Here is a 27026-nt window from a genome sequence, read left to right as displayed (position 1 = left end):
AAATCAGATTAGATTTTTTTTTAATCAGTTCGTATCCACCCTGGTATGAAGTAAATAGAATTTTCTGCTAACTGGTCAGTTCTAGTAATATTAAATTACTTGCAACAACAGCACTTAGAATTGCTTAAATTTGTTTAAGTTAATATACTCAAGCAAAGGTTTCTGTGCTTTAAGGTCTAGCTGATGCACAGGAGTAAGCGGTTTGTAATTGAGTTGAGTACTGCTAACCTGACTGTCTAGGTATTTGCATTTTTCAAGCAGAGACACCACATTTTTACAATCACTGAAATTAAGAGTCATGGTCCCTCCTCCACAGAAGCACAAGATGAACATATGCAGCCTTTGTCTCTTGACAGAAGAAATTTGTTTTTAAAAGGCTTATTTGATTCAGCAGACTAGCTTTGTGTTTAGACAGATTACTGGGAGAGGAGGAGGAGGAGGAGACAGGAATCCACAGAATGAATTTCAGCAAAATAATTTTTATTTCTTACTAACATACAGTGAACACCCATCAAGTATTCTGTACACAATTGAGTTGAACAACTACTGTTGTGATGTACAAAGATACATATTAAGACACGTGAAGCTGCTCTTTTACAAAATGATTGCTTTTGATCTCCACATGTCTTTGGTACATCTTGAACATGACATTATTGGTAGATATGCAATTCTGTTATAATAAGTTACCTATGATTAGACCATTTTTTCCTCTGGAACTGTAAGCTAGTATTTCTTGTTTCCCCCACATACACTTAGGGCTTCCGGGTAGGAGAAATGTAGGCATTTCAACTTTTAGGTCTTAGTTTTTCTGGTAATAGAACCACTTGTCCACTGTAGTCAGAAAAGGAGGGGAAAAAAAGAAAAAAGGAGGTTTAAACTCCGTTATCATTGTACATTTAGTTCAAGTTCTCCAGGACCCCACAGACCATTAATATTTCTAAGGAAAAGTTTGTGGACCCATGTTATCTGCCTGGGGCTATTATGAGTTACTTACCAACCAATTCTTTCAAACTTTACTAATTTCCTCAACCCCAGACTGTCAAATGTGATTTGGGAACTGCTTCTGCTCCCACTGCAGTCAGTGGAAGATTTGCTATTAACTAGAATGGGAGCAAGACTCTTTTTGGCATTTTATCAGTATTGCTAAGTAGAGAAGCAATGAGAACAGTAACAATACAGCCTTAAAATTAGCTAAGCCACCCTGATGTTTGCAGTCCCTGTACTTTAATGTTGTGCTGGTTCAAACTTTACACAGCATTCCTGCTGCCCTGTCTCCTCAGCCCAGAGAGACCAACAGACAGAGTTTCTTTCCCAATTTTAAAAAGTTCTAGCCTTCCCATTGGCTCTTTGGGTCAGGTGCCCACTTTTTTTCCTTTACCTGGGGGACTTTTTAACCCTTTACAGGTAAAGCAAGTAAAGAACAGCTACCAAGAGGAATTTCACAGCTAGCTGGCTGGCTGTCCATCCATCAAAGGGAGCTACTCCCACTTCATTTATCACACTAGCACTCTCTCCAAATTAAGGGCTTGGCTACACTTGCAAGTTAGAGTGCATTAAATCAGCCCTGGGCACCCTAACTCCTGAGATGTCCACACAGGCAAGGCACTTAGAGCGCCTGGACTCTGCAGCTGGAGCACTCCTGGTAATCCACCTCCACAAGCAGCATAAAGCTTGCTGCATCCAGGGTGAAACGCCCCGGGTGTCAGTGTGGACGACATGTTGCATTACTGCACTGGCCTCCAGAAACATCCCATAATTCCCTGAAATCAAGTGGCCACTCTGGTCATTGTTTTGAACTTGGCTGTAGGTATGCAAGTATCCCCTTTCAAAGCTCTGTTTCTGACAGCCGGCATGCTTATCTGCTCCGGGACACACAAGCAAACCATTACCGTGGAATGCTGTTACCGCGGCTTTTGTGCATGGAGGGGGGGTGTCTGCTGCCATCTGAACTTACAAGACAGCATGCTGACACACTCTTCCCCCACGTACACACAATACACCACCACACTCCACACACACACCCATTTGAAAAGCACACTGCAGCCAGTTGCATGCTGGGATAGCTACCACAATGCACTGCTCTCTGTGGCATTGCAAAAGCTGCTAATGTGGCCACGCCACTGCGCTTGCAGCTGGCTGTTTAAACACACGGCAGCATTTTCCCTGCTGCTGTCTCCGAAGGCTGGTTTTAACTCCCAGCGCTCTACATCTGCAAGTGTAGCCAAGCCATTAGTTAACAAGAAAGTTTAATCTGTGTTCCCCCTTCTTAAGGGAACTTTATACTTGTTACTTTAGAACTTAATTACGACCCTAAATTTTCCTGGCAACAAGGCAGCCATTTTGATTACCCACTGTTTAGACAATGGTGCAAAAAGGGCTCTTAGATTTCAATGAATCCTGAGTGATGGAGTTGGGAGCATTACCCCAAAAACGTTTTTTGTGGAGACTGATCCCTTTATGGGGTTATGGGGCTTCAAAATGGCAGCTCATTTCAGGCATTTCTCTTTATTACATAGTTATGATCCCACAACTCCTGAAGTAAGGCAATCTGTGAAAAGGTTTTAGTAACTGACTTACTCTAGGACTGCATTGGTGCTAGCAGCCTCAAGATTCTAAGATTAGAGACATGTTATAGCGTCATATCTAGAAAAAAAATGATGGATGACCAAAGCATGCTTATAGTTGCGACAGCTGCTTCAGCACTAGTATCATCAATCAGTGAACCCATTTAATGTTACTAGGAATATCCAATTACAAGTTTAAAAATGCTTTTGCCTCATTGAATATCCTTAAAGCAACAAAGAATCCTGTGGCACCTTATAGACTAACAGACATATTGGAGCATAAGCTTGTGTGGGTGAATACTCACTTCGTCAGACGCATGGGATATGTTTGTATCTTTAATAAACCAGTCACACAGTAACAAATGCTTTAGAAACTGACAAGAGGGAGTATTGCTTTTCTGGCAACTTGTCTGGTTTTTGTTACTTTTGACTCCTGGGGTGTGTGAAATCAAACCTCTTTTCAGCTCACTCATACATCGCACTATTAATGGATAATATGTTACACAACTACTGTGTAATTTTCCCCTTTCACTTTTTTTGGCATAAAGTAGAGGGGTGTGCGTTCTGCTGCATTCACTATGCTTTCAATCCTCTGGTGTGCTTTTCCTAAAGCTCAAGAAACCTGCTAATCCCAGTATTCCTTCCTCTCTTCTTGCTAAAGCTATTCAAACAGCAGTTAGAATGCCTGAGGCTGCAGCATCTTCACATGCACAAAATTAGGAGTTAACATAGTGGAAAAGTTATTCAGACATTTTTAAACAGTGTTACTTACAAAATCTAGAGTTCTAAATAAACCTTTTAGTTAATTTCCAATGCTTTTTAAAAATGTTATCATACTTAAAAATTGACTGCAAATATTTTTCTATAGAATCTCTCTTAACACTTCTTAAAGTAACTTTGGAATGAGATGTAGGTTTTAAGACTTACCTTCAGGTGGTATTTTATTGGCAGTTCCACAAGGTGGTACCTGATAAATAAGAAGTGCATTAATGGCTTATGATTATGGAATCTATTAAGATCTGGAGACTACTGTGCTTCTAGGTGTTCACAAAGCCCTCTCTTTACTAAACTAGATTTAACATCCAGACTATATAAATATGGAGAGATTCATACCAGCCAATACTGGAGAACTATGGGTGATGAACACAGCTATATATTGTCAGTATTCTGTAAATTAGCACAGCTTCTAGATAATATGGAAGTAATCAAGCCAGCTATTTTTTGGTGGCATTCTGCACTAGGCGTATCTACCTCTACAAAGGCAAGGAGATAACAGGCTATTGTCTTTCTGCAGCCATAGCTATTTTATGTTCTAATACTGGATTCAAAAAATAAGAGCAAAGGACATTTAGAATTAGTTTTGGATTCAAGGTTTAATATTTCCCAAGGAGTATTTGCTTTCCTAGTGATAAGACGGAAAAATATTGTGGCTGGTGACAATTCCATTCCACAACCTAATGAAGTGTTCTATCCTCAGAATTTTACCAGGTAATTCCGACACAGCTATAACATGACACTTTTAGAAACCAGAGTAAGTTAAACAGGTTTATTTCTTCATCTATTTATAACTGGCCTCCGCTTCTGATCAGAATTATTTTAACACCAAAAGGATTTTCATTACCTATCCATTCACACTTTTTTGCATCACTTCTATTAGAAATGGCCAAATATTGTGGTACTCCAGACTTACAGATGTAGCCAAATATTTTGAAGTGCTTGAATTCCTCACCCATTTAGAAGTTTGATTAATGCAGTACACATTAGATATCACACAATGCATTTGACAGGAAATTCTCAAGGAATCAGAAAGGAATTGTGAGGGAAAATTTAGCAGGCCTTAAACTTTAGTCAAGGCCCTGAGTTTGGTCAAGCTTGCTTCCAGCCGTTGAACTAAGATCCTGCTTGTTTCTGTGCACAAGGGGCAGAAGGAGTCAGAATAGAAAAAATCCCCAAACAGAACAATTTGTAATAGCCCAAGCTTAGGAACTATATAACCACAATAGCATTGTTAGAAAAGTCAAACTGCAAACAAACCAGACTGTGAACAACAAGAAGAGTGATTGTTCTTTTTTGCTTTTGACCTATATTAATTTTGCAATGTATTCCAAATAAGGTAATTAATACAGAAGTATGTGTAATTTGTCTGTGGTTTTAAGCTCTAAAAAGTGTGTGTGTTCCTGGACTCGGGGGGACAGCTCCAATAGCTGTCACCCCCTGTGTGCTTGTAATCAATAAAGGGCCTCAGGCTAATCTGATTAAAAAACAACACATGGATCGATTTTTTTCCACATCAGAGTCCTTTGGGAGTCATTCCATTGCAAATATCATGCATTCTGATGGCAAAGGGTAGCCTATACTTTAAAAACTGAAGCTCATGTTATGTCTTGGGTATTAATTTTCAAAAAGTTCTTTAAACATTTTAACTTCCAGTCATTTACATGAGTTAATGAAACAAAAAGAAGTACTTTGCTCCAGGTAGAACAGTGTTTCAAGAAAGATTCCATCCCCAGGTGAGTCAGGCAAGTAGAAACCCTGAAAAAGGTGTTTGAGTTTCTGTATACCCATGCACCTCTGCTTACTAAAAAGTTCATGCTTAGTTTGGCCATCCAGAGTGATTTTAGCCAGAACAACAAGCTGCTTCTACAGGAAAAAAGTGTTTTTTAGTGCACCACCTAAACCCCTTTTGTCTTTTCTTTATAATCATGGGTGTATGGGGTGTTCAGGGAGGGGCAGCACCTCTGGTGTAGGGGCCTGTCGTGTCCCTTCAGGGCAGCTCGTCCACCTTTGGTCCCCACCTGTCACTCAGCTCTCACCTGTGGCTCCTAGTAGCTGTAGCATGCGCAGCGGCCACACCCCGGGCAACAGCTTCGACAGGCTGGCCAAACCAGGTTGAGGGTAGCCGTCGGGCATAGACCTACGGTGAGATAGGGCCTTGTCTATCCCGAGCATGTGAAGACAGACTCCGGCGGATTGAGCGGATGAGACCTTTTAGAATAGGACCAACGGTCATGAAGGCGGTTTCTGCAAGCGATGTGGTACGTTAAGAGCACGGCAAGACGCGAAAGACGCCCTGGTCAACCACTGCGTCCAGCCCATCTCCAACCGTCTCGACTTTGTCCTGCCATTGGAGCAAGATGGAATCTGGGAAGAGAGAGTGAGGCTGACTATGCGCACCTCTCCCTCACTTTAATCCAATCCACGCGCAAGTCTTGACATCCCTCCAATTTCCGTAAACCTTAAAGTCCTGTGGCGATGGGCGAGCGACGAAGCAGCAGGCGTGGGTACACTGGGAGCTGTAGCCGTGGACCTGCATACAGGCGGCTCAGGTCTAATGGTCGTCTTCCTGCTGACCGAAGCAACAGCTGGATTCGGTGTCTACCTGAGTGACTGAGCAGTCCTCTTTAGGACCGCACTGCTCACCTCCGTAGTAAGAGGAAGGGGCTAGAAAAGGTGCCCTAAACATTGTTTGCTTCATAGAACCCTGGCCAGCTTACCGCGGCAGGAGGGGATCCCATCTTATGCGGTCGAACAACAAAATTTCAAATAATAAAACGTAAGGTGACACCACTCATTATTGGTACATAAAATGTACGCACACTTCAAGACAACCCCTCAGCAGATCGACCAGAAAGAAGAACAGCTCTGGTCGCCAGAGAGCTCGCAAGATTTAACATCGATATTGCGGCCCTGTGTGAAACTCGTCTAGCCAATGAAGGTCAGCTCACAGAAACAGGAGGTGGCTACACATTCTTCTGGTGTGGACACAGCAGTGACGAACGTCGTGAATCTGGAGTTGGCTTTGTGGTTAATAATCTTGTCCGCAAACTTGCCAGTTTTCCCAAGGGCGTGAACGATCGACTTATGACACTGCATCTTCCACTACCGAGAGGAAAGTGGGTTATACTAATCAGCGCTTATGCACCCACAATGACGAATCCGGATGAAGTAAAGGACAAGTTTTATGAAGATCTTGATGCCCTACTCTCATCCGTGAAGCACACCGACAGGCTGATTCTACTTGGCGATTTTAACGCGAGAGTAGGATCCGATCACTCTGCCTGGGATGGCATCATTGGAAAAAATGGAATCGGCAAATGCAACAGCAATGGCCTACTACTATTGAAGACATGTGCGGTTCATGATCTGATCACCACCAATACCATTTTCCGCCTGCCCACTCGCAAAAAGACGTCCTGGATGCACCCACACTCCAAGCACTGGCATCTCATTGATTATGTCATTGTGCGGAGGAAAGAGACAGGATGTAAGGGTGACCAAGGCCATGCCGAGTGCTGACTGTTGGACTGATCATAGACTTATCTCTAAATTAAGCCTTTACATCAAGCCAAAGAGACGTCCGCAGGGAAACAAAGCTGTGATGAAAAAGATCAACGTCAGTAAACTGAGGAACCCCAACACAGCAGCTTCACTAGTAGAAGATCTTGGCAACCAACTCTCAGAGCTGCAATTAGAGGAAAATGTTGAGAGGAACTGGGAACGCTTCCGAAATATTGTGCACTTTTCTGCAATGAAGATTCTTGGACCCTCACATAGGAAACAGCAGGACTGGTTTGATGAAAACGACGAAGAGATCAAGGCTTTACTTGCTGAAAAGCACCGCCTTACCGTGCTCATCAGAATGACCCGTTGTCAACAGCTAAGAAAAATGCCTTTAACAACATTCGCAGGACCGTACAGAGCAAGCTTCGCAAGATGCAGGACTCCTGGTTGAGTGCCAAAGCGGATGAAATCCAGAAGTTTGCTGATAGAAACGATGCCAAACGGTTCTACGAAGCCCTTAGATCCTTGTACGGACCTCGGCCTTCAGGGAGTTCCCCTCTCCTGGACTTAGATGGTGTAACTCTCATTACTGAGAAGACTCTGATTCTACAGCGTTGGGCTGAGCATTTCCAATCCGTACTGAACCGTTCATCTTCCATCAATAACGAGGCGATTGACAGAATGCCCCAGGCGGATATCAACTACAGCCTGGACGTTCCACCATCGGAGACTGAAACCCTACAGGCCATCAGCCAGCTGTCCAGTGGCAAGGCCTCAGGATCTGATGCGATTCCAGTGGAAATCTATAAGGATGATGGTGCAATGCTTGTTGACAAACTCACTCAGCTGTTCCAGTCCTTCTGGAATCAAGGGTCCATTCCTCAGGAATTGAAAGACACGTCCATCGTACACCTCTATAAGAGGAAAGGAAATTGAAAAGTTTGTGATAATCATAGAGGAATATCACTGCTTTCTAGCGCAGGTAAGATCCTTGCACCAGTGTTGCTGAATCGCCTGATTGACCACCTGGAACAGGGTCTACTACCCGAGACACAGTGCGGCTTCCGCAAAGAGCGTGCACTGTGGACATGATCTTCGCAGTCCGACAGCTCCAAGAGAAATGTCAAGAGCAGAATCGCGAATTGTACACCATCTTCATGGATCTTACCAAGGCTTTTGACACTGTCAGTTGCGAAGGTCTGTGGCGCATCATGTCGAAGTTTGGGTGCCCTGACAGATTTATCCTGATGGTACGTCAGTTCCACGACGGCATGATGGCTCGTGTTCTGGACGACGGAGAAGCTTCAGAGGCCTTTCCCGTCACAAACGGCGTCAAGCAAGGGTGTGTGTTGGCACCAACCCTGTTCAGCATAATGTTTTCAGCTATGCTGTCAGACGCCTTTCAGAACATTTCCTTGGGAATCAGCCTGAGATACAGGACTGATGGGAAACTGTTCAACCTGCGAAGACTCTAGGCTGTCACCAAAATAAAGGAAACTGTGCTACGAGACCTCCTTTTTGCTGACGACTGTGCCCTGAATGCTGGATCACAGCAGGAAATGCAAGCTAGCATGGATAAATTCGCAGCAGCATGTGACAACTTCGGCCTCCTCATCAACATAAAGAAAACCGAAGTGTTGCACCAGCCAGCTCCGAAAGCCCAACACCAAGAGCCCACCATCACAGTGAAGGGACAAAAGCTGCAAGCAGTGGACCAATTTACATACCTTGGCAGCACCCTTTCTCGCGCAGTGACAATTGACATCGAGGTCAATTGCAGAATTGCCAAGGCAAGTTCTGCATTTGGCAGACTGCTGACCAATGTGTGGGACCGCCGTGGAATAAGCCTTGCTACAAAGCTTAAAGTCTACTGAGCAGTAGTGCTAACTACCCTGATGTATGCCAGTGAGACTTGGACTGTATACAGGAGGCACACTAGGCAGCTGAACCACTTCCATATGACTTGCCTCCGCAGACTTCTGAGAATCCGGTGGCAGGATAAGGTGCCAGATACAGAAGTCCTCTCTAGAGCAGGCCTGCCGTCAGTTTACACTCTGCTCATGAAAGCCCAGACATGCTGGGCAGGCCATGTTGTAAGGATGCCAGACTACCGCATCCCCAAACAGCTCTTCTATGGTGAGCTGTCTCAAGGAAAGCGATCGCACGGGGGACAAAAGAAGCGATACAAAGACACGCTGAAAGCCTCTCTTAAGTCCCTGGATATCGACATCACCTCCTGGGAAACCTTGGCACAAGATCGATCGACATGGCGTACACTGATCCACCAAGGCTGCCAGACATCTGAAGCCAGAAGGATAACCATAGCACAAGAGAAGCGAGCACTTCGTAAAGCTAGAGCTGCAAATGCTGTAACAGTGGTGCCCACGCATGTCTGTCCGACATGTGGCAGAACATTCCGTGCCCGTATTGGCCTTGCCAGCCACCTGCGGATGCACTGTGGACAGCTTACAACCTACTAGATGTCAAGGTCTTCGAAAAACGATGGACGAACATCATCATCATCACAATCATGGACGCCAGGTGTTATTAAAAAATAAAAGATACCCAAATCTATTTGTACTTACTGCTTCCACAGTAGCTTTAGCAGATTCTTGACTAATACAAAAGGAGCTGTCTGACACAGTTGTATTTGCACTAAAAGAGAAAGGTCAATCATGAGAGCCAAGTTCTTTCCCCAAAAGTATTAGACAACAGCATTAATGGTGTTAAGGTTGCCCATTTTAAAAAATACGGGCTGAAGGCTCAGTTTTTGAACAAGCTACAGAATGAGTTGTTAACACTAGAGTAACATAAGAACAACCCTACTGGATCAGACCGAAGGTCCATCTAGCCCAATATCCGGTCTTCCAACAGTGGCCAATGCCAGGTGCCCCAGAGGGAATGAACAGAACAGGTAATCATCAAGTGATCCATCCCCCATTGCTCATTCCCAGCTTCTGGCAAACAGAGGCTAGGGACACCATTCCTGCCCATCTTGGCTAATAGCCAGTGATGGACCTATTCTCCATTAAATTTATCTAGTTCTTTTTTGAACCCTGTTATGGTCTTGGCCTTCACAACATCCTCTGGCAAAGAGTTCCACAGGTTGACTGTGCGTTGTGTGAAGAAATACTTCCTTTTATTTGTTTTAAACCTGCTGCCTATTAATTTCATTGGGTGACCTCTAGTTCTTGTGTTATGAGTAGTAGTATACAATACTTCCTTATCTACTTTCTCTACACCAGTCATGATTTTATAAACCTTAATCATATCTCCCCTTAGCCGTCTCTTTTCCAAGCTGAAAAGTCCCAGTCTTATTAATCTCTCCTCATACAGAAGCCGTTCCATACCCCTAATAATTTTTGTTGCTCTTTTCTGAACCTTTTCCAATTCCAGTGAATCTTTTTTGAGATGGGGCGATCACATCTGCACACAGTATTCAAGATGTGGGCATACGATGGATTTCTATAGAGGCAATATGATATTTTCTGTCCTATTACCTATCCCTTTCTTAATTATTCCCAGCATTCTGTTCGCTTTTTTTGACTGCCACTGCACACTGAGTGGATGTTTTCAGAGAACTATCCACTATGACTCCAAGATATTTTTCTTGAGCGGTAACAGCTAATTTAGACCCCAGCATTTTATATGTATAGTTTATTGGATTATGCTTTCCAGTGTGCATTACTTGAAATTTAATGTTGATAAATGCAATCTGCCATTTTGTTGCCAAGTCACCCAGTTTTGAGAGATCCTTTTGTAGCTCTTCGCAGTCTGCCTGGATCTTAACTATCTTTAGTAATTTTGTATCATCTGCAAATTTTGCCACCTCACTGTTTACCCCTTATTCGAGATCATTTATGAATATGTTGAATAGGACTGGTCTCAGAACAGACCCCTGGGGGAACACCACTATTTACCTCTCTCCATTCTGAAAACTGACTATTTATACCTACCCTTTGTTTCCTATCTTTTAACCAGTTACCAGTCCATGAGAGCACCTTCCCTCTTATCCCGTGGCAGCTTACTTTGCATAAGAGCCTTTGGTGAGGGACCTTGTTCAAAGGCTTTCTGAAAATCTAAGTACACTATATCCACTGGATCCCCTTGGTCCACATGCTTGTTGACCCCCTCCAAGAATTCTAGTAGATTGGTGAGGCATGATTTCCCTTTACTAAAACCTCGTTGACTCTTCCTCCACAAATGATGTTCATCTATATGTCTGACAATATTGTTCTTGATTATAGTTTCAATCAGTCTGCCCAGTACTGAAGTCAGGCTTACAGGCCTGTAATTGCCAGGGATCACCTCTGGAACCCCTAACAAAGACTTCTATGTACTCCCATTTGCTTAGAATTTTTAACAAAAAAGCAGTGTAACACAAGAGTTGTAACCTACCAATTGATTTCTCCTCCATCTGTTTCTTTAAATACTAGAGCTGTCCAGTGTTCATGAGTGCTTTTGATGATGTTAATTGCAAAGTCCTAAAATTAAAAATAAATAAATACCATATTACTGGCAAACATACTAATGATCCCCCACTGATGGCAAATACAATAACGATCCCCCATTCTGTCAGTTAGATAGGAACCAGCAGAACCTAATGTTTACAGTAGGTATTTTAGAAGAGCAAATGTTCTTGCTATAAACAGACTAAGTATCTCTACTATTATTTTGCCCTCTGTCACTATTAGTATTATAGTAGCAGCTTGAGCTGCTAAGTAAGCTTAGGGCCCCTTTGTGCTTGGTACTGTACAGATTCCTAGTAAGACACAGTGCTTGCCCCAAACACCTTAACAGACAAAATGGGGGATTATAAAATGTCTATTTTAAGATGGAATCAAGATGCATAGGATACATAGTAAGTTTATGGCACACAGAGGAATTGAACTCTGATCTCCTAAATCTCAGTCCAGTACCTTTACCATAAGATCATTTTCCCCTCTCACTAACAGAGAGTCTACGTTAGTGAAAGGTTGATGTTCGCTAACATGTGTTGGCTTAACCTCATCTAACCTCTATCCTCCTACCCTAGTTTAAGCAAACTCTTAGATGTTGCATTACTTTGTATCTAAGAGGATGGATGGGTGGGACAGGAAAAAAGAACTATAGCTATGTAGAGGAGCCGTGACACTGGCCAGTTTTTGGAAACATTTCCTGAATATTTAAAGGAAGGGGACATTTCCAAATAATTTTTAGCCAAAAATTGTTTTAACATTTTTTTTAAACAAACATTTAAATTCAAAACACTTTTTAGACTCGTGTAGCCTGACACACAAGAATCCTTTTCTAGCATATGATCCAGAAAGTGAAACTAGTAATGTAATTGTTATAGTAAAAGACAAGTGAAACACTTAGTGAATATGGTTAAAAGATTATTTTTTTAAATTCTTGTTTTGCTAGTTAGAAATAATTGGAAAGAGGGATGCTATCAAAACAAAACCCTTACACTCTGAGGAAATCGGTGAGAATTTTGGAATATATGTATGACCATACAGTAACTTAGAAGAGGTAAGTCAGCTCCTGGTTATAGCAAATTAGGACAACACATATCTGAAGGAGAAAGGTGTGTACACAAGCTCACCACCCAGTTTTCATGGGCTACCTGTGTGCTTCTGTCACCCGCTAAGGGGCTCTAACAGGCCAAGACTAAGGGGTGGAAGGAGGAAAAGGAAAAGATCAGTGAGATAGAGGGAAGCCCCAGTCATGAACCCTTTGTTCTGGCTAAGCTCCACATGCCAATAGAAAGGTATGGGAGTTACTGTGCTGGTTCTATGCCAGAAGGTCCAGTGTTCTGGAGTGATCCTCCTGTAGAGGGATGCACCTATTTTATGTGTGGTTTTCAACAGCTGGGGGTGTTCAACAGCTGTATTGCACCTGAGGATGTAACCCTTAGTGTTTCTGCGAGCAAGCAAAATGAAGATGGGGTTGGAGAAAGCTAGAAGAGGAATAAATCAGTGATTTCTATTACAGTAGATAAAATAAAGCTTAGTCAAGTGGCTTAGGTTTTTAAGTGAAACTTCAGTTTTGCAGTCACACTAGCATTTAAGTATGCAATACGTGCCTGACTCTTAATGTACAGACTATTGTTCCTCAACTATAACATGCTTTTTGGACAATCAGATTGGTTTTATAGATTTACAGTAATAAAGAGATGGTTACATCACCTTGTCTTTAAATTCTCCATTAAATGCAAACTGGTTTTCTGGCTTCCCATCAGGTACCTTGTACCTTCTAAACCAGTCCACTGTAGCTTCTAGGTATCCAGGTTTCATCTTTCTGACATCATCAATATCTAACAAGAGAGGAGGGGAAAAAAACTCTTCTTTATCATGCAAATAGGTGCTGTATTAAACTAGTCTATGCAATCCGTATAATATTCTTTTGTCCAGACCACCTTTGAGTCTAGCACTACTGAGGAAGATAAGCAGTATGATTGTTGACTACAGTACAACACCTGAAACATCTCCTGCACAGTGTATGCATAGCTCTCATGAGAAGTCATTTGTTAGGGACAAGTTTGGCTATGCTACTATAAGTCAATTTGAGATAGAGGGTGGATTTTAGATATTTGAGAAGAACAAGATTTACCTCCCTGCCCAAGTTTATGCCAAAAAGCCAAGAAACAAGTTCATTTGAGAGGGCAAGAAGTCAGATTTGAGGCTGGTTGATCACAGTATATCCAACTGTCAAAACCATAGAAGAGTTATTTTTCCAAAGATAGTTTGATAACCTTTAATAAGTCAGATTAGCCCAAGTTATTTTACTGGAATCTTTTCTGATTTTCAGGGGAGAAGGGGCAAAAGAAATTTTGACCTTTACTCAAGAGAAACTTGAGTGGAGAACTTAGATGTCTTTTGTCAGACACCACATGCTCACTTAGCTCTATGGACCCGATCAAGTCAGCTGTTACTCGGAGGTGCAGATTGTGCCAGCAAAATCTTATGAGTGCTGTGTATGCAATTCACCCTCAGCAGAGTTTCCACTCTCCCCTTTCCTCAGGGTTTTGGCTGCACAAAGGTAACCAGCTCCCACTGGAAGCTTCCAAGCGACCTCTACCAGCAGAGGTGCTAAAGGACTGTGCTGAACCAGTGCACCCTTCTGCTCCCTAGGCCAGCACCACCTCTAGGAATATGTAGATCCCTTGGCACAGAAAGCAGGATGGGAGTGAAAAAGGGATCTGTGTTCACCTTGCATTGCCAAGGCCCTATGCAGAAGCTGGCTAAAATCTAGCTCAATGGATTTTAAATGCAGATTTTTCCAGTATGAAGGAACATTCTGTTCAAAACCCGCAGTTGCCTTCCTCCTGTGCTACTTACTGTTATACTTGGCTGCTTCAGGGTCTTCAATATTGATTGCTATTACTTTCCAGTCTGTCTCCCCCTCATCAATCAGTGCCAGTGTGCCCAGAACTTTCACTTTTATTACTTCTCCTCTTGAGCACACCTAATTCAATAAAATGTATTAATTATCTCTACCAATGTGCTATGGGATGTGCAACATAAGACAAATAACAATTCAGTAAAAAGTTAACATTCAAAACAAATTCAGTAAGAGGATCAATACAAAAGACTGAATGGCTGCAAACTAATGTAAATCACACCACAGGGTGGCCATTAACTTGAACTTTTGCCTGAATTACATGAATTTGGGGAATTAAGACTCATTACATTTCAGCACCAGAAGTCTCCGTGGCAGCATTAAGAGAAGCCAAGTTCTTAATAAAAGACCCAGAAGAAGTAGTAGTCTCTGGAGTCAGTTAAATTAACAGATTACAGTTCTCAGAAATAAACATCCTTTGTAAGATAGCACATTACCTTGCTTCCAATTTCACACACATCAATTGGATCATTATCTCCACAGTAGCCAGTATTTTCATCTTTATGTCCTGGATGCTCCCATGTCTATGTATGAGAAAGATTTTTAAATTAGAGGAGAACCCCAGAGATTCAAAATTTACATGAATGGCTGAGTTTTTCCATGCAGACAGCAGTTTTCTAGTGAAGAAGCTTAATTGAAATGGAATATTTCTCCACTGGGTTTCAGTGGAAAGAAAGTCAGTTTTGATTGCTGGTTAGGAAGTTTTCACTTTTTACATTTGTTTACACTTTATCAATTTTAAGTTAGCCTGTTTATTTTGTCCATGGATCTGGGATTTCTAGATCAGGATAAGCTGCATGCTCACTTCCTCGGACTGTTTTTTCCCCCCCAACTACTTCACGTTATCAGAGCTGACCTGACTTCCTCCTAGGTCAGAGGGGAGGATACAGAAGGTTAGCAGGATAATTAAAAGACAAATAAGATCAGTATTAAGATAGTCCTTTTAAAATAAGGAACTTGTAATGGCATTATTTACATCTTTATGCTTGCAGGCAGGCAGCCAAATCTGTTCACCCACATCTTTGATGGTGGAAAGTTTGTCTGAATTTAAGGGCAGTGTGTGGACAAAGTTCAGAGGAGGGTATGGAAGAGATCCATTCTGTACAGGTTGCCATACAATATGTTTTGTTAGCTACAACATTAACTAAAAACCTAGTTTATTTATACGAAATAGAAAGGCTATTTCTAGAAAAGGCCAGGACTGTTCAAATTACAAACGTGAAGCCTAGTAGAATGCAAATATTAATAATGCATCTTGTCTAAGGTGATTTTAGTATATTTAGCCATAGGATCCTAAAGCATTTTCAAGTTATGTACACATTAATGACTCTCTTCGTGATTTTTCATTGTCTGTACACAACTGAGTGTAGGGTCTCCTGACAGGCTGCTTTTAAGAATTTGTCTGGGAACTGAAGTCCAAGTCAGACCATTAGATGAAGCAGCAGGGATCTGAGACTTACACATGGGCACAGAATCACTCCTATCAGAGAGTACTTACCAAATATCTACAACATTCATTGTTCTTACGTAGCAACATTCTTCAGTGAAGAGTATCAACCTAGTACAAATTTCTGAAGAATGCTGTTCAACTGAATTGATAGGTGGTAGGGGTCCTTGTAGCTTAACAGCTGACATGTTATTATTGGTATAAAGCCAGTTTTATTCTACACTGGTATTTTACTGCAAGTTTATATTTTTGTTAGCTTGTTTACAGCATGACTTGCATACTTACCTTCCTCTTGAGATTTCTGTCACTGTCACTACTGACTACATATTTCCCCTCATTAGCATTTGCTATTTCAGTTTCAGTCTGAATAGATTAAGCAGATCTTGTTTTGTTAGCATGGTAGCATTCACATTTTTTTAAAATATATAAATATATTCAGGATTGTGTTTGTGTGGCTAATATCTAGTTTCCACCACAAGAAAAAGAGAAGATATATGTACAATGCAATACCTGTGGGATAGCACCGTAATTCCAGATATAGCCCTTGTGGGGAAATACATTAGCAACATAACGCAGCTTTCCTTTCTTCACGTCTTGTTTAATTGGGTTTAGAGGATCCTTTGTTGCAATCTGAAACAGACAAATGCAGTTACCTGCATGTTTTTTTACCTAACTAAACCAACGACCATTTAGTTACCCTGATCCCAGATGTTCAAAATTAGAAATTTGAATCTAATCCGAAAACCAAGCTGCTTACGTAGGGGTGCTGAGAACCCATCAACTCCCTTTAAAGTCAACAAAAGCTATTGGACTCAGTACCTTTGAAAGTCTGGCCACACAGGCAAATGCTAAAATATGCCTAGAGGCTTTTTTTCCTCCTTTTTCATAGAAAGTCTTGGCCTGGGTTTGCCAGTAAAAATAAATACTATTAACATCATGGGTAAATTTTGCCTCTGGAGGAGTTGCCTAAAATGGTATCCAAACCAGTCCTATTTGGAATGAGCCCCTTACTTGGGGATTAAGATACATTACAGATTGTAGCTATTAGGATACAGGCTCTCCCTCAGTGATCCAACTAGTCAGGGGCCAGCCATAAAGGGAAGGCTACTCCCAAGGGAGGTATTCAGATAAGATGGAATGTGGTAGCCCTCCAAAATATACGATTCCTCCTAATACCCAAACCCATCCTTCTCAAATTATGTTTATATAGCCTGCAGTCATTCCAGTGCCCAAGAAGTATGGACCAAACTAATCCCTTTCCTGGAGAAAATCTCTTCCACTAGGCATCTGGGGCTTCAAGCAAGAGTCTTAAGCTCCACCAACACCTGGGTCTTGGACTGAAGAAGAATGCACCTCACACAGGAGCGATCCTGGCTAACTATTACAATGTTACTAGTTCATTTAGCAGTTAACTATAGTAGAACTTTTATTTACGTTTTCATAAAACTGCCCATACTCTGCAATTTTTTTTTTTATACAGCCAAGTATGCTTTGCAACTGTTATACCTAAACTGAAACATCAACACTGATCAGAGCTTTAAGTTTCATGATATTTTGCTTACTTCAGTATTAATACACAATAAAGCTAGTTACCAAATTTTATATTTAGATCTTTTAACTTGGCTTTCTTCTGCTTGTTCCAGAGCAAAGTGTTGTACTACATTAGACTAATTTTTCCTTTCAAAAAAAGCCACACAGAAGTCAGCAGTGCCAGAGATTTAAGAATTAAAGCAGCAAGACCTTCAATTATGGATTTTATCTTCCACTTACCTCCATCTTTGCATTTGTCCATCGAGGTACTTCCACAACCATGTTGAACACAGTCTGAAATGAGCAAGAAGCAGATCAGCAAAATCTCTCTGAAATGAGAAGTACATCCCCATATTCTAAAGGGAGCACAAACTAATCAAAAGCAGCAAGTTATTTAAAGTTCTAACACATTTTGCTGTGTCCAACAAGTGAGATAATTTTGTTATATCTTGATAACTGACTGAGCAGCAGGATTTTAAGTGTCAACAGAAAAGTGTTCAACATTCACACTAAAGTTACTCCTCCATGCAATCCCAGCATTAAGGCTACTTTATATTCCGACAGTGGGTATTTTTACACTGTTGGTTAATAGGCATCTTTTCAGCAACATAACCCATAACACTAGTAGGTCCTGAATTACCGGTTTTAAACTGTTTTTTTATTAAACATATAGCAAGAAGTATCTCACGTGAATTTCTAGTGAGAAACAAAATGGAGACCAAAGAAAGCATAAGCAGATCCATGACACTAAAAAGGTTTCATTTTGCATTTGCAGGATGAATATAATTGAAGCAGTTCTAAGAAAAAAATGCTTCTGATAGCCATTCTACATAATACAAACTCCACCCTGACTTAAAATAAAAACCACCAGAGGTCTCAGATGTTCTGACTATTGTTCCTCCTATAGCCTATCTATAGGCGCAGGCACATTTAATGGAGTACGTGCCAGGAGTGTCAGGAATACAGTAGAACCTCAGAGTTATGAGCACCTCGGGAATGGATGTTGTTCATAACTCTGAACAAAACGTTGTGCTTGTTCTTTCAAAAAGTTGATTTAATATAGCTTTGAAACTTTCTATTATGCAGAAAAAAATTCTGCTTTAACCATCTTAATTTAAATGAAACAAGCACAGACAGTTTCCTTACCTTGCCAAATCATGTTTTTTAAACTTCTCCTTTAAAAAAATAGTTTAACACAGTACTGTACTGTATTTGCTTTTTTGGGGTATGGGAGGAGGGCGTCTCTCTTGCTGCCTGATTACATGCTTCTGGTTCCAAATGAGGTGTGTGGTTGACCAGTCAGTTTGTAACTCTGAGGTTCTACTGTATAGAACTGTCTCTTGTAGTACTGAGATTATGGGTGGGACTTGGCAAGAAACTTCCACCAAGAAGAGAGTTAGACCAACACAATACTTTTTCTGAAAGTCCCATACTAGAGTCATTTCTTCCTCCAGAGGTCAGAGCTTTTTCATATATTTTTAATATAAAGGCCTCCTCCGCAAATAAGATTGGCCTGTTTTTTCTCAAAGTGCTGAGCATCTGCAGCTCCTGGCTCCATATCAACCGTTGGTTTATCTAATCCTCAGGTTAAGCAGCATCAGTGTTTCATAACAGAGATGCTAAATCCCTTGCACCTGCATTTCACTATAGTTGGATGACTGATGGTTTGCAGTCAATGTTACATGTTCTCCAGTTTCAGTTTACTGCACCTACTCTTTCAATGTTAGGGGCTCTTCTCTGTGGGTTCAGAGCTCCATTAGTGTTTGTGCATTGCTCTATCAAAGAGGGAGAGAGAAAGATCCATTAGTGTGGAAAATGCAGTGGATCAGAACAGAGTAGGTAAGGTGTAATTGTTCAATCAGTGCTTAAGTGTATGGAAATAAACATAACTTTTGAATGGAGCAGGTGAGGAGGTTGAAAGGTATTAAGCGAAATTCAAGATAAGGCAACTTCTGGAAACTTGTGTATATGTAGAAGCTAGTTCATATTTGGGAAATTAAGTGGGTGAGTTTGACATGGTTTAGAAGGCATGATTGATAATTTAAGATAGTGTGAATTCGTGTTTGAATACTAGGGGGCAAGAGCCCATGTACAGATAGGTTTAGCACATCTCAAATCTTAGACTGAAAAATACTTTACAATCCTCTCAAGATCTTAAAAATACCAGGATTAAGAGCTAGAGATAGTGTCCAGACAGATTAATGTAACCTTTTGCCCTAAGCTGGACTCTCTAACAAAGCAGCTACTGAACCAGCAGAGTAACCAGGAAAGTTCCCTAAGATAGCCCTGCAATACAAAGGAAAGTAACACAGTCAACACTGCATTCTGTAGTTGTGTATATTAATCACACTTGTTTCTCTCCAGTGACTTTTTGTATGCACACCCCACAGACACTGATGTAGTGTGCTGCTTGTTTACCAATCTGAGATTGGCAGTTAGCGGGTAATACTCCAAATCCTGAAGCTGCTCCATAGACACCAACCCCCGTGCTCCAATTTTTGTTTTCACCCAGTTCAAGAAAGATTGGGGAGAATGAGAGTATAACTTCTGTTGTGAGAATGAGAGTATAACTTCTGTTGTATTTTATTAGTCTAAGTTACATTCCCGAAATGTGCTTTTGGAAGTTGCTTTTTCACAAGTTAATGGGCAAGACGACTCTGCTCTCCACCATATTTGGCATATGGTTCTTTGTGAGTGCACTTAACTTGAAAGTGTCTTTTCCCTACCACCCAGCTAAATGCTGCCCCTTAACACCCTCACCAAGTTATACATAAAAACTTACACACCACATAGGAGTTGGTCTTGAAAGTATCTTGGTTCTGCTCATATGAAGTCTTGCACACTCTACTGGAAACTTAGAAGTTTTTGTTTCAACCCATCTTCCCTTTATATCAATAACACCCTGGCCAATACACAGAACACTTCCAAAATGTTTGTCTGTATCTACTTTAGTGGAATAATTCTGATAAGTCAGAAAAGATTTTTAACAGGAGGGTTTACTGTAAAAAGCAAAAGCTAGCTAGTGGACCGTGCACCTGCCTGATCTTCTGGGCTCTTGCCTCTTCTCTTACCACCTTCAGAATGTGATTATACTAACCCTCTCCCCGCAAATGCGCACTACTTCCTCAAACCATATATCAGAAAAAATTTTCATGGAGAGAAAGCCCATGGGCCGAACACAACAGTCCAAGGAGAGGCTGGGTAGCTTTCACTCGCTGTATTCACACACAGGGTGGCAGTTTTCCAGTTCTCTTTATTAAACTTGAGGTTTTAATGTGCATATGCTGTGGTCCACTGAAATAGCAGGAGAACTGCCTTTCCTAGACTGAGGAAGGAGGAATGCAGACGGTGCCAAAGACTGGTGCATAGACTGAGCTTTTTATTTTAGCGTGTGCAACATCTTAACAGATAATTCATCTATTTTTTAAAACTATAAATGTTAATACTAATAGCAAATGGAAATGAAAATAGCATATGACCAGCCAGCTCTCTACAAAAAGTAGTTAAGGCAGCACAGACAATCCTATTCCCATCTATAGGTCCTCTTTGTAAGACTGAGTTCCACAAATTACTTTGCATAATAGGAGATTAGAAATAGTTCCTGAGGGGGGAAGAGGAATGAGTTTAAAAAAAGAGGGAGTAGGAAAGAGACATCCCTGTGACACAGATTTGTATTTGGAGCCAACATCTTGATCAGGTATTGACATTGCATAACTTGATGCCATTTCACAATTTGTCAGAAATAATTTTGAAATGCGGAGTCCAGAAATACCTTCAACTCTGCTACAGCATTTGACCCATATTCGGCACTCCCATGGATGTCAGTGGAAGTACCACAGCAGCTCAAGGAGCTTGAGAGACTTTAAAGAAGGAAGCAGTTCTCCAGATGTAATGGAAGAGAGTCTTACACTACTCCCATCATCACAGCACAAGCTTTGCTAATTCTGAAGTAGCACAATGTTTGGAAAAAATTACCAGAATAGATACGATAAAAGCCCTTATTTCGGAAGGGGGGGGGGGAAGGACGGGGAAATACAATGAAAAATTCCTTCCACACAGCAAATCATTCCCAAGATCCTGAGCTGCCATTCAAAGAGGTTAAGGTGGGGTGTGCAGAAAAGGTGCAGTTGGGCCAGACCTTGAGAGCAAGTTGGAGCCACCATTTTAAGTTGCAGGAGCTGTCAACAACCCTAAGGACTTGTTATGGCACCCATGGATCATAGAGAATGCAGGGATTCCTCAGCCACGCTCCTCTCAGAGCAGGATAGTTTTATAGGAGCTACTGCAATGGTTCTGTACACCCTGACGATCTCACCATACACTGGGAGGTTACTTCAGTAGCTGGTTAAACTGGGATTACGACAGATCTTCATTGGGAAAGTGACACAAAGCAGACCTGATACAGTTAAGAATTTAGCCCCAGAAATAAGAAGCGCTTCAGAACGATACAATGAAGACATACAACAATTTCAGTGGAGCTTTTCATAAGGATTCTGCTCATGGGGAGCTGTTCACAGTACTAGGGCCTAAGCCATCACTTTTCAAATTCTTCTGCATTAGCATTCTTAGGGCTTGGCTACACTTGAGAGTTACAGCGCTGGTGGTGGCTTTACAGCGCTGTAACTTGCTCCCCGTCCAAACTGGCAAGGCACATACAGCGCTGTATCTCCCTGGCTACAGTGCTGGCTGTACTCCACCTCGGCCTGGGGAATAACGACTATAGCGCTGCTCTTGCAGTGCTGGGGGTGCCAGTGTAAACAGTGATTAATCTTACTACGCTGTAACAAACCTCCGGAACCTTCCCACAATGCTTTTTAAGTAAAGATAACACTCTTTGTTTTGTTGTGATGCCTCTCTTTGTTTTGTTGTGAACTCGGGGCTCCCGGAGCTGCTTATCTAAAAAACAAACACAGCTACTGTTTGCTTGAGCAGAGGCAGGCAGAGGGATCCCTTTGGAATGTTTGCATGAGGAGAGAAGCAGCCCAGAGGAGGGGAGGGGGAGTCTGTTTTGGAGCAGCTGCTTATCTGGTCTGAAGGCTATTTGCATTTAGTGAATGAGAGAGGGGTGGGGGAAGGGGTCAAAACTTTTTAAATGATTGAAGGTTGGTGCTGTGTATCTTCAAGTCCTTAGAACTTGCAAGGCAGGGAGCTGACAGTGTCAGCTCCAAAAATCCACTCTCTTCTGTCTCCCCCACGCTCCCTGTCACACTCCACCCCACCACCCTCTTTTGAAAAGCACATTGCAGCTACTTGAACACTGGGATAGCTGCCCATAATGCACCACTCCCAACACCGCTGCAAATGTGGCCACACTGCAGCGCTTTCCCTACACAGCTGTACAAAGACAGCTTTAACTCCCAGCGCTGTACAGCTGCAAGTGTAGCCAAACCCTTAGAAAAGTTTACATTTTTTGTAGCTCCCATCCATGAAGCCAACCATTTCCAGTTAATAAGACTAGTAACAACATTATTTCATATGTCTAAGTTAATAAAATTGCCTCAGTGGCTTGGCACCAGAAGTTATTTACTAGTTCCAAGGTACAGAAGACCTTACCATTCATTTTATGACAAAGTTTGTACTGAATTTCTTTCACCACAGAAAGAAAGAGCATGATGTAAGATTCCACCTAACCCAGTTTGCTCAGTTAGAGAGATTGCAGTTGCACTGTTTGGCCAGTGGCCAACTACTGTCATAGTTTATGTTGCACAGTTATTTACTACACAGACGCACTGACAGGAGAAACCAATACTATCTGGAGTGAACAGATTTCTAATAGGTAAGTTCTCATAGTGGGCAGCTAAGAACCTGCTTAATATAGCCATGTACATTACCTTGCCAGTAACTGGATATATTGGAATATCATGGAATGGTGAAATGTATTGTCCTTTATCATTTTCTGAAAGAACAACATATTAAGATAGTAAATAAAGATGAATTAGAACTAATGAAAACAATTTAATAAAAACTACTACGGCTATAAAGTTGGCTTTATTCAAATGCCTAGCTTAGAAGATGTTGACTGTGTCCTGAAATAGTAACAGTGAAGCTAGTGTCAGAGATGTAGTGTTACTATGGGCAAGTCTACACTCTGAGACTGATCCACTGGCAGTTGATTTAATGGGTCAAGTGAAGACTCACCAAATCAACAGCAGATTGCTCTCCAGTCGACCCCTTCACGTAGCTGGAGTTGCGTAGCGTAGGTCGACTTACCGCGGTAGTGTAGACATAGCCTTAGTTACAGTTCATTACGGCAACATAGATCTTATAAAACTCCCCATGTTTCCTCCAGAAATACAGCACAAGACAAGATTTATTAAAAAACAACCATCACTTGTTTGCAGAGCTCACCTTAATCTTTTAAAATATTATTTGTGCAAATGATTTTTTTTTAAATAGAGGGTTGTGAATACATGAAGTAACAAGACATACCTTCTCCAAGTAAGGCATAATTGTGCTGCTGTGTCTATCTCCCTAATCTCAGTGAAGTTTAAAAGAACCAACAGATAGAAACATTCTATTTAAAACTCTAAGGAGTCGACGATATCACAGGTGTATAACACCCTCAAGTAGTTAGACAAAGATACCTCAAATGACACCTATGGAGGTGACTGTATCTGTCACAAGATTATATAAATACTGATAATTGTCAAACACTAGCTGGAAGAAGGGCAGCAAATAACATCCAGATCTTATAGGAAGTGGTCTAGATTGACTTTAAGACCACCACGAGGTTTATTTAGCTTGCAGATGTAATTTGTCTTGGAGCTGTATCCTAAAAGCTCCCCTAATCACTACATTCAGAAGCCTTTTTAATAAGCAAGACCTATACTCCCCCCACTGCCACCCCAAGTGCTATAGGTCAGCCAGCAAGTCAAAAGTGGTTTCAATATATATGGCACATGCAAAGGGCCTTTCCACAGCATATTTTAGGTCTAATTGTTGAAGGCTACCAGCTAGTTAAGGTTGGCTAACCTCATTCATGAGTTACAATTATCATATATTTCCACCCCCTTCAAGCACTGCTGCACCCGGGGGGGGGGGGGGGGAGGGGGGCAGGAGGGGAAGCATCCTCACCTCACAACTGCTTAGCAGGAATGAGTCTGAAGTTGTTTCCTGCCCCAGCTAGCAGATAACTGCTCAGAGTGAGAGTGGGAATGAAGCCAGAATCCTATGCTCAGCAAGCCCAGCACCCTTGCAGGATCTTCACAAGACTATCCTGCCCAGGACTGCTAGTAACTAATTTAAAGCTCAGCCAGAGTGCTCAGCAAAAGTGGCTATTAACTTTGATGTACAACACATTGGAACAAAATGGTCTGCAAAACCACAAAAATAAAGAAGCAGTGTAGACCAGGACTGGAAAGTTCACTGTACGCTGTGTAGACATTCTGCTCTCTTTCACATTCTGGTACAGTTCATATTTAGAATTGCAGCTGATATTTAAAGCCACGACAGCAAGAGTGCTGCCGTTACAGCTGCATAGAACAGAACTTTGAGGGATCTGAGAATTTTAAAAAAATTTCAGTTTGTAGGTTTTCTGGTATTTTCTACAGACCTACTTATTCCAGCATAAATGAGTTATTTTGCTAGTTGCCCTCAAGACTAAGAGAGTCACCAGGTTGTTGTTTGGTTCCCTCTCAATAAAGCAAGACTTTTGAAATCTGATCATTCCCATGCAGACAATGTGAAACAGACAGCTATTTCTACTGTTGACTGAGCAATACTCATTTGAACTCCCCACTCCATTTTCTCTCATGCTCCAATTGCATGAGCCGGAAAGTATGGAAGGGTTCTGTTATTCATATCTGTGTATTGCCAATTAGTATCACCCAGAGATTTTTGTAGTGTAATGGACAGAGTATTTGCTTTTTCTCTGTGGAATAAATTTCAAATTCTAGCAGGTCAATATTAGATATTAACTCTTCCTACTAAACAATACAGTACTAGATTATCACTTTCCTAGAAAGATTGTGTTGGATACAAAATGTTTCATAATCTCAGTTAAATGGCTAAATTAATCTCTTAATGGCTCTCTTAAGTGACCAGAGAAGCTGGCTAGGATTCTTAGCTACTATGTCCCTTTAGAAAATTGAGTTGGAAACATTGTACTAACTCGCATTTTATTCTGGTAAAGTGCAACAGGGCAGGTCTGTTATTTGTGGCCAGTTCAGTATCATGCCCTTTTACTACTAGCCATGGGAAGCCAGCTACTTAGGAAGCCAAATAGATGATGCGATACTCAGAGAGCCAATTTTGTTCTCTCCTTCACCTCCAGCAGAAGCTCTTACTTGAGAGCTATCACAAGTTAAGAGTGGGTACAATTGGGAATGACTTCTCTCTCTGTAGTCAAGGAGAAGATTTAGGGGGATGGAGGCAGAGGAAATTGCATTGCATTAGCAGAGGTGTCAGTTTGACATGTCTTGTCAAGAATAGGAGAAAGTAGCCACTTCACAGAGGGAACAACTAGGTCCTGTGGGCTTCAAAAAAGGATTTTAAAGAGCTGATAGGTGCATAATGAACAGTCTCAGGGACAGGTTTCAGAGTAGCAGCCGTGTTAGTCTGTATCCGTAAAAAGAACAGGAGTACTTGTGGCACCTTACAGACTAACACATTTATTTGAGCATAAGCTTTCATGGGCTACAGCCCACTTCATCGGATGCACAGAATGGAACATATAAGAAGGGTGTATATATACACATACAGAGAAGATGCCACACCAGCTCTAAGAGGCTAATTAATTAAGATGACCTGTTATCAGTCTCAGGGACGGTCCTACAAGCAGCTACAGTTTTCCCCAGGATCTTTCTGTTCTCCCATCTATTTAAATGTGGGCGATACCTCCCTCCCACACACATTTTCACTTTCATCCCTTCTGTGTTAAAAAAAAAAGGCACACGAGTAGAATAGGTGCCCCAGGCGAGCTGACTTTGGCAGGACTGCTGCTCGAGACAGGCAGCAGCGCTTTCGTTGCTGCCCTGCACGATGGGTGACCCCATTCCCACCAGCCCCTGCCCCCGGTCAGTGCCAGGCTGAGCCCTGGGAGCGGGGGGCCGCCTACCCCAGCGCCCCAGGTTACCACCCTAAGCAGCCCGGCCAGGCTAAAGGTCGCTCCCCCGGGGGCAGGTCTGGGTGGAGCAGGAAGCAGAGAAAAGCCGATTACGGGATTAGTTTACAGCAGCAGCAAGAGGCACCTTGGCCGGCCCCACCTGCGCCGCGCTCAGACTTTAACCCGCACGGCAGCCGGGCCGGCTTGGGGCGGGGGTGCCGCGGCAGCTCCGTGCCCAGCCGCCCGGAGCTGAGGGGGCGGCCACGGGCGGGAGGCGGCCCCCACGCCGGGCGCTGTGCCGCCTCGCGACCCCCGGGCGGGCGGGCTCCCCGCGCGCGCGCGCGCGCACTCACTGAAGAAGAGCCGGTACTCCAGGCTGTTGGGGGCGGCGCGCTCCTCCACGCTGTAGCTGGCCATGGTGCCGCAGGCAGCGAACGAGACGCTGACACACACACCACACCAGCCCTTCACCAGGGACGCTCGCGCTGCCGGCCACCGGACTGCGCAGACGCCGGGCCTCGCCCCCTCTTGCGCCCCGCCCAGCCAGTCATCAGGGACAGCATTGCGCAGGCGCTTGGCGCTGTGGACCTCCGATGGTTTTAGCGCGGAGAACAATACTGCGCAAGCGCATTCCCACGCCCCGCCTACTTCGGCTCCTGGCCCACCATCGGGCGAGTTGTGGGCATGCGCACTCTTCTCGGCCTCGCTCGAACGGGCTGTCAAGAACACACGTGGCTTTCCCCGCAATACGCGGGCTGCTTCCTTTCCCCGGCAGGTGGCG

General features: G+C 42.5%; 1 protein-coding gene across 1 annotated transcript; it reads right to left on the bottom strand.

Annotated features, from left to right (window-relative positions):
- Positions 1-463: 463 nt before the first annotated feature.
- PPA1 (inorganic pyrophosphatase 1) lies at positions 464-26834 on the bottom strand. Its single transcript, XM_045025855.1, has 11 exons — positions 26599-26834; positions 23034-23098; positions 17443-17496; positions 16183-16302; positions 14663-14749; positions 14165-14291; positions 13013-13140; positions 11244-11329; positions 9431-9500; positions 3492-3531; positions 464-831 (listed from the first exon to the last, which is right to left on the bottom strand). The coding sequence occupies exons 1-11, from the start codon at positions 26660-26662 to the stop codon at positions 800-802; spliced, it is 873 nt and encodes a 290-aa protein (XP_044881790.1). The 5' UTR covers positions 26663-26834; the 3' UTR covers positions 464-799.
- Between the last annotated feature and the right edge of the window lie 192 nt (positions 26835-27026).

Source organism: Mauremys mutica, chromosome 7 (genome assembly GCF_020497125.1).
Source record: "Mauremys mutica isolate MM-2020 ecotype Southern chromosome 7, ASM2049712v1, whole genome shotgun sequence".
In the NCBI taxonomy this organism is placed as follows: Eukaryota; Metazoa; Chordata; order Testudines; family Geoemydidae; genus Mauremys; species Mauremys mutica.
Note: the sequence above shows the minus strand (reverse complement) of the source record. Positions and strands in the feature narration are given on the sequence as shown.

Bases quoted from the DNA above. Each gene is read 5' to 3' on its own strand.
- PPA1 (XM_045025855.1), bottom strand. From the start codon at position 26,662: ATGGCCAGCTACAGCGTGGAGGAGCGCGCCGCCCCCAACAGCCTGGAG. The intron at 11,330-13,012 runs GTGATGTAACCA...TTTTAATTTTAG, and splicing joins ATGGAGAATTTAAAGACAAG to GACTTTGCAATTAACATCAT. The intron at 832-3,491 runs GTAAGTCTTAAA...TTCTGACTACAG, and splicing joins CAATAAAATACCACCTGAAG to TGGACAAGTGGTTCTATTAC.